The sequence below is a fragment of the Pollachius pollachius genome (genome assembly GCF_949987615.1).
Source record: "Pollachius pollachius genome assembly, chromosome: 4".
Lineage (NCBI taxonomy): Eukaryota > Metazoa > Chordata > Actinopteri > Gadiformes > Gadidae > Pollachius > Pollachius pollachius.
Genome location: NC_136937.1, coordinates 23,322,245 through 23,330,394, shown reverse-complemented (window position 1 = coordinate 23,330,394; position 8,150 = coordinate 23,322,245). Strand labels below are relative to the sequence as shown.

At 43.7% G+C, this 8,150-nt stretch overlaps 1 protein-coding gene across 2 annotated transcripts in view; it reads right to left on the bottom strand.

The window, feature by feature from the left end:
• Positions 1-6,229: 6,229 nt before the first annotated feature.
• The window catches only part of LOC307074386 (keratin, type I cytoskeletal 18), a 4,508-nt gene continuing 2,587 nt past the window's right edge, over positions 6,230-8,150 (bottom strand). The window contains exons 6-8 of one of the 2 annotated variants that reach the window (XM_079734530.1): positions 7,704-7,933; positions 7,141-7,175; positions 6,230-6,701 (exon numbers count right to left, since the gene is read on the bottom strand). In XM_079734530.1, coding sequence (XP_079590656.1) covers positions 6,472-6,701; positions 7,141-7,175; positions 7,704-7,933 — 495 coding nt within the window. In that variant the 3' untranslated portion in view covers positions 6,230-6,471. The remainder of the gene's footprint in view (positions 6,702-7,140; positions 7,176-7,703; positions 7,934-8,150) is intronic. The other variant, XM_079734531.1, reaches the window with a different exon arrangement.

The window sequence follows — 8,150 nt, the reverse complement described above, 5'->3', positions numbered from 1 at the left end:
CTCTGACTAAAGACCTGCAAGAGGCCATGGCTATCCCTCAAGGACATGTCAACAGAGAGCAGGATCGGCAGGCTGAATTCTATAACCGTCGTACAAAGGGGAAACTGATTGCTGTGGGTGATCGTGTCCTGGTGTCCAACAAGCGGGAGAGAGGGAAACGGAAGATTGCAGACCGTTGGGAGTCCACAGTGTATACTGTCGTCAGCATCAATGCCTCCACCCACACTTACCGGATCCGACACCCTGAAACAGGCCAAGAAAGAGTTGTCCATCGCAACCTGCTGATGCTCGTTAATTTCCTGCCCATCGATGCAGACAGTGTTTCAGATGGAACCTTTGTGTCCTCCTGCGGGAAAGGGTCGAGCGACATCGCTGATGCAGATGAATCTATGCCTGTTGCGGGGAGAGAGGATGCTGGAGGTAGGACTCAGGAGTGGGTTGACAACCTGTCCAATGTGAGTGCAGATGTCCATGCAGAGCGTAGCTTATCAGAAGACGTCCTGAGTATGAGTAATGGGTCCAGGCATACAGGCAGTTCACAGACAGAGTCGAGCTCTGGACATGGCTTCTCTCGTGCCTTCCTCACTGACTCTCGGAATACACTCACACACAACGCAGAGCGCTTAGACGATACACGAAGCACACGGTCATCCTCCGCTCACTCAGATTCCAACACCTTGCACACAGCTAGGAGTCGTTTTGGACGTATAGTAAAGCCAGTTAACCGTTTACTGTGTCAGATGTCCAAACAGGGTTTTGTAAGAAATGCCGTTTCTAGGTCAATGTTTAGGATGTTTTAGTGAGACTAAGGGTTTTGATGTGATCAGTGTGTTTTGAGATTACATGAGTCAGAGTCCAGGTGTGGGGGCCTGCTTCTATATCTGTTAGACATGGTTTGTGTGGGGTGTAGACTGAATCCTGCTTCCAGAAGTTGGTAGTGAGTTTTGTGCCTCTCTTTCCACTTCATTCCTTTGGGGATACTTTTCAAGTTGGAGTATATGTGTAACCATGTCATGTGGGTTTCTTCTTATTATTTTTTTGGTAGAGGTGGACATAATGCCTTGCGACCTTGTAGATTTTGGCGGAATTCAGAGGGGGTGGATGTAACAGAGTTAAAAATGTAGTGTATTATTATATATGATTCTCGCGAAAATAAAACTGCTGTGGTTAATAAGTGTGAATGGAAGCCACCCGTGGCCATATGGTGTACTGCAGATCTGCCGCGTTTAGTTCTGAGAAGCCCTTGCTTTTGATCTGATGCTGTATATGTACGCCGATTTCTGATGGCAATGATTTGATTTATTTTCCAAAGGAAAATAAAAGAAAGAAAATTCAACAGTTTCGCCTCCGTCTCCCTGATGCTTGACCATCATTACACAGGGTTTAAAGGGGAAGGTTTTTTTTCTCATCTCCAACCTTTACTTCCGTGTAGATTAGCTTTACCTGCCTATCCACCATTCAGTCGTTAACATTTGTTTCTCAGTTCTCTTTTAAAGATCGGATGAGGCGGGCCCATACATATCTTCGGCTTGGACCCCCAATTTCCTAAATCCGCCACTGTGAATACCTACCTGTAAAGGGTGCAGCAAGATGAGGAAGTAAAAAACTGGTGTTTATCACCTTTAATGCTATCAAACCATCAACAGTTGCAGTCATGTAGAACATTTTTAGTTGACGTCAGATTAATCAGAACATATTAAACCACTCTGAGAAACAGCCAACAATACAGAAAACAATAGTAAAAATCGAAGTAAAAAAAACAAAATACGGATGTATTTAAGTAAACAGGACTACATGCGTAGTCCTGTTTTTTACTTAGACTGCTCGTTCATTTTCTGCACAAAATACAACAACAAAATTATTATTTTTAAATGAGTTACATGAGTTGGCTTTAAAATTAAAATGTCTCTGACATTGCTTATATAATGCTTATATAATTATTATATTGTTATATATAATGCTTATATAATGTTATAATGCGTGTGTGTGTGTGAGTGTGTTTGTGTGTGTGTGTGTGTGTGTGTGTGTGCGTGTGTGTGTGTGCGTGTGTTTGTGTGTGTCTTTTTAATCTAAATACCTGCGTGTAAAGGGTGTAACAAGATAAGAAGGAAGAAACAGAAGAAGAATCCAATCCAACAAGATGACTCGTTTTGTTCGATTGGATTCCAACTAAATTAGTTTGTGGGGGGGGGGGGGGGGGGGGGGGGTTTGCATCCACCAATGCAAAGCGAACAGAACTGAGTAGGGGAGGGCGTAGCCTAACTAGTTTGTGAACGACCCAGAGAAACCCTTTTTTTCAGAGAAATTCTTTTGAACATGTATGAGGCTTTAATAAAATCCCGGACGATTTTGAAATTCCGACTTGATAGCCCAATGCGTGAGACTTTGAAAATAACCCTGTGTGTGTGTGTGTGGTGTGTGTGTGTGTGTGTGTGTGTGTGTGTGTGTGTGCGTGCGTGCGTGCGTGTGCGTGTGTGTGTGTGTTTGTTCCACATTTCTAGGACATTTTCAAAATTAGGTCTTGTGTTCCTTATATTTCCCTTCAATCTATGCCCTATCCTCCCAAAAGATTCTTTGGAAGCACTTTATAGTAAATTAATGAGTAATTGTTTTCCACAATATTTGGTGAAAAGCATAGCAGACAGGGTTGGGGTTAGGTTACGCTTAGGTTAGGGTAAGGGTTAGGGCTAACCCTAGCTCAATTCCAACAAGATGTTGGGGCTCAAGTGAGGCATGATCCAACAGTGCCAGTGAAATGTGGGAACATGGGGCTGTGGGAACATAAGGCCTAATTTTGAAAACACTCTTAGAAATGTGGGAACATAGTGCTCTGGGAACTTAAGGCCTAATTTTTTAAAAGATCTTAGACATGTGGGAACATAGGGCTGTGGGAACATAGGGCTATGGGAACATAGGCACGCTCCCAGCTTTGTGATAGCCACGCTTAGTCACGTGATCCATTATAGCCCAACGGAAGAACAACTGAAAATATATGAAATAGTATATAAAAAAATATATAATGATATCGAACCTCAGTTTAGATCGAATTGAAGATACAAGTGTGTTGATTTGTTACATGTTTGAACGATTAGGTTAACGATTCAATATGGACGAAGTTATGAAGTCTGAAGTAGCTGAAGTGTCAAACGGCTTCGCCGTCCTCCCATTGACTTTCGTTGTAAACTAGAAATGCAATTCCTGAAGGTATTGCGGTGTGAATGCCAGGGATGCATACACATGTATGACAAAAAAAAGAGAGCTACCCGAAGTCGGAAAAAAATATGATGGCGTTATATCCTATTGACATCAGAAGGCCTGTGCTATATGCTTCAATAAATAGGAAATTCTATTTAGTAGAAGAAATAGCCGCCCATTGCAGGTGATGGGCAGTGATGGAAAGCTCCTCGCGAAGAATAGCATTTTAATGAGCTCATATGAGCGTGACAGCGATAAGGCCTTTAATTGGTCAGCCTGAAGGCTGATTTTTACTACTCCGTAGAGTGAGCGGAGAGCACTCTCCGTAGCTCTACGTGGGCATCCATTATCTTTTAACTATCCGTCGACGCAACGGAGATGGATGGAGATAAGATTTGAAAAGGTCTGGGAGTTTATTTACAACGCAATTTGCATGGTTAGTAGCAGTGTTTGGCAAATTACTTTAAAAAGTCATTAGTTACAGTTACTAGTTAGGATTCGTATACGCAACCGGGAAAAGTGATTCCGGAAGAAAAATTGTTAGAGGACCAATCTCATCTCTTTCCGTCCCTGCCGTTTCCGTTGCATCGACGGATAGTTAAAAAATATGGGATATGCACGTAGATCTACAGAGAGGGTCTCCGACGACGGAGAGGGCTCTCCGTGTCTACGTACAGCACTTTACGGAGTAGTATAAACCAGATTTAACTAGTTTCTGTGGAAAGTGACTATTGCGTCACTTTCAAGTAAATTTTTAAATGATCAAATGTGTCAAATATTTTGGACCCCACCTCCACCCATCTTTAACGGAACTCAGAATACATGTTAATGTTCATGCATGGAAACATGCAACGTTGAAAGATGTTTGAATTACTTGACGCCGACGTGGAGAGGCACTTAGTCCAGGGCATAATGTGCATTTCAGGATTTCACTCTTTCCTTTCATTTCTTTGAGAGAAAATAAATCCAATCCACTTCCATTTAACTTCCATAGGCTGTTTTTGGATGATTTGGGCTCGCCATTCATTTCTCGTTGACTCACTTTTGTCGTTGTGTGTCCGCGCTTTCGACTTTGTGTAAACAACACCCGCCCAACTCTACCTCTGATGGGTTACAATGACATGTTACTCTACCTCAGCCAATCGTTATCATTAATGCGATTGGCTCGTGCCGACTAACCAAGGATGAACAGTAAAGAGAGAAAGAGAGAGATCTAGTTGGTCTGATGAAAAAACTGCTTCAATTATAGTAACGTGGCGACTTTTTTGGAAGTAACGGTAACAGCGTTATAATGAAGAAAAAAATCTTCGCATCTGCACGAACCACACAGGTCCCCAAAAATGATGATAGATAAGCGACTGAAATGCTCCACTACACTGCTGAAGCTGAATGTTGAATAATTACACTGAATCGAGGAAATCTGCTGAACATTTTGAGGTACAATGAAGTCTGTAGAATGGAGTATGAATGAGTTAAATAGAGTTCCAAATGTTAAAAGTGTGTGTGTGTGTGTGTGTGTGTGTGTGTGTGTGTGTGTGTGTGTGTGTGTGTGTGTGTGTGTGTGTGTGTGTGTGTGTGTGTGTGCGTCATGGACCTATTAGCCTGAACGTCCTCACATTCTGGCATCAACGGAAATCAATGAGAGCAACTGAAAACTATGCCGGTGTGGGTACTGGATTGACTCGGCTGCCAGATCGACTCGGGGTCCTAGATGTGCAATAATAACGCACTTCCTGTAAACGCTGTCTTTTAAATGCGCATGCGCGTTTCATTCATTCCCATGTTATTCCCAAGTATTAACTATCTCCTTTTGTTTCTAGTCTATAATCGAATGTACAAATTATTGTTGCCTATACTTGGGTAATATATAAAAGAAGAATCGGTTAACTCCATTCACTGAATGGGGCAATCCACTTTATTTCCAGCGCTCCCAACACAGAGTCAAAACAGCGACCAACACGCAGACACTTCCGTTCTCCTCCTTCAGAACAAGAGTCCCTAACAGGAACTGGGTTACACATGCATTCATCAGTGCTTTTAGACGTGTTTCCAATGGCTTTGTTTGTGCGAAAGAACGGGCTGCGTTCAATGAAATCAAAACCAAAACGGATTGAGCCTTCTTTTTATGTCCATGATTGAGCCCCGTTGGTTTGTGTCGATACGTCAAGTGTCGATACGTGATCTGTAAGCGCAGGACCCCGAGTCGATCTGGCAGCCGAGTCAATCTGGTACCCACACCGGTAAGAAACTAAAACTGGGATTCTGAAAAAAGTATAAAAGCTATCGAAATTTTGTTTACATATTATTGAAGATACAATTGCGTGGATTTGTTCAATGGTTTGAACGAAGGTAAACAGTTGAAAAATGATTTAGTTACGATGTGTTGAATTGTGGTTCTTGGTCCTCCCCCAGAAATTTTTGAATTTCTAAGATGCGATTTCCTGCCTTCTAGCTCATTTTAGGGTGACCTGCTGGCCATTGGAAAATTCCAAAATCCCTTCTAATTAATAGCCTACATTTTCAGTTGCAGGGCCTGCTCAAGACAATACTATTTAATGGAAAGAAACAATAACCACTTAACTATTGACTTCTAGAGATTTTTATGTAAACTACAATGGAAAAATTGAGACTTATGAATGTGAGACTTACTTTCATTAGATTCAAAGTAGGATTGCAGATGGATGTTTTTTTTGATTGTTTGCTTTTTTGTATTTTAGAAGTGAGAGGCCTATGCCCACTGTGCTTAGCCAACAATAGGCCCATGATTTTGTAGCGATGAATTATCCATGCTGTTGCATGTCCTTTCCACTAGATGACACTGAAACTGGCTTAATGTAATGTATAGGGAACATGGTGTCAGGGTTGTCATAACTTCAAAAGCATAAGAAAGATCCCGGGCTTTTAAAGTGAGATTCGGGGCTTCAGTCCCGAAAGCCGCCACGCCCCCCTTATTATACGCCCCACTTATTATATCTTATACTTATTATATTGTCTCATTTCTGATCGGGACCATGAATCAACAACAACAACAGTCTTTGGATCCCAAATGTATTTATTTCACAATAAAGATATCACACACACATCTCTGTAACAGGTTCAGAGCTACGGCTTTAAATACAGACAGCCATTCCTAGAAAAGCTCAAGATGTTTGATCGGGCTTTGCCTCATCCGATTGGCCGGTTTTCTCTTCCTCCTTCTCTGACTCGGAGGATGAGGAGGAAGAGGAGGAGGAGGAAGGAGAAGAAGAGGAGGACGAAGATGAACTCGAACTCTTCTTAGCTTTCTTTTTTCTCGGCTACGTTTCCCGGCGCCGCTGAGACCTCACCGTCCGCCTCCTCCATCGGTGACGGCGTCAGCAGCGGGGCGCAGTCGGCCCCCATGCTCTCGGACCAAACGAGTCCGCCATCTTCTTTTCCTTCTTCCTCCTGCCGGTTGTCCGCACCCTCTCCTCCCTCTCCTCCTCCACCTCCTCCTCCTCCGCCCTCCAGGTCAGACTGCATCGGTTCTTCAGAGGGACAGAAGAGGTTTAGTATCAAAACCACGCAAGAGGAAGGGATGGGGATCCAGGGATGAGGATCCACCAAGAAAAAAGAGAGAGGGGGGGATAGAAGGGGCGAGACAAAAGGGGAGGGAGAGAGAGAGAGATAGATAGAGAGAGGGGGTGAAAAGAAAGAGACAGGGTGAGAGGGTGAGAACGGAGGGGAAGGGAGTGGGAGAGGGAAGGATGAGAAAGACAGAGAGAGAGAGCGAGCTTCCTTTTGTGTGGTTATTTGCATCAGGTCAAGTGTGTGCGGTGGCATGCAGATTTCTGGGGTGAAGTGAGAGAGCAGCAGCTGATCTCTGCAGAGGAAATCACTTGGGTGGTCTGAAATTATTCAACAGAACTAGAGAGAGAGAGAGAGAGGCAACGTTTGGACCCTCTATGAGCTGTTACCGGAACTTACCGCTGGTCAGCGCTTGATGTAAAGAAAACTCGAACCTGTGGACGAAGAAGAACACAGAAGCAGACTGATATGACGTGGCCTCCAGTAGAACCCCATTGCTGTGGGTTCCCCTGGGTTGAGTGCTTCTCCATCTGTTTATACAGTGTAGCCCCTGTAAGAATTTTTTTCAACCAAGTAACCCCTTCACCGGTATAAAACATTTTTGGGAGATTTTTTTTTTTAAATTAACATAAATAATGTATGTGTGTTCTATTTGGCAGTGTAAACATGAACATTAAAGGGTGCAAATGCTCAAAATTGAGTGAGAAACATGGAACTATCGAAAAAAAAGACAGTTTTTTTAAGTTTTTCTTTTATATATATACACATATATTTTTAGAAGCTTTCTGAGTAGCCCCTGCAGTACCCTAAAGCACCCCTAGGAGTATGCGTACCCCCATTTGAGAACCACTGCCTTAGGTCTCAAGACAGATCGCCACTTCTTTCTCAGTGTAACCTCCTGAAACACTGTTTAGGGACGCTTCTCCTTCAACAACAACAACAACAACGGCTGCGGGACGGACCTGTCCTCGTCGGCGAAGATGCCGGCCATGAGCTTGCGGTACTCGTCAATCTCGGCCTCCAGCTTCATCTTGACGTTGAGGAGGTCCTGGTAGGCTTCAACCTGGCGCCTCATCTGGGACCGCAGCTGGCCCTGCTCCGCCTCCAGGCCCTGCAGGATGCGCCGCAGGCGGGACAGCTCGCCGCCGTAACGCTCCTCTGTTTCCTGCAGGTTCTCCTCAAGGGAGCGGATCTGGAGAGAGAGAGGGGGGGTGGGCAGGAGAGAGAAATTATATTATAGTAATATAAACACATCATTAATTGAGCCATTTGTTAAAGTGAAAAACAAACTGCATCAACTTTTCCCCCCAACATTCCATCCCTCTCCCACATCCATACAAACACACACACACACTTCTGGACCCCGATTTGCTGGGTGTTGATAATAAAGGTTCCAGGTGTTTGTCATG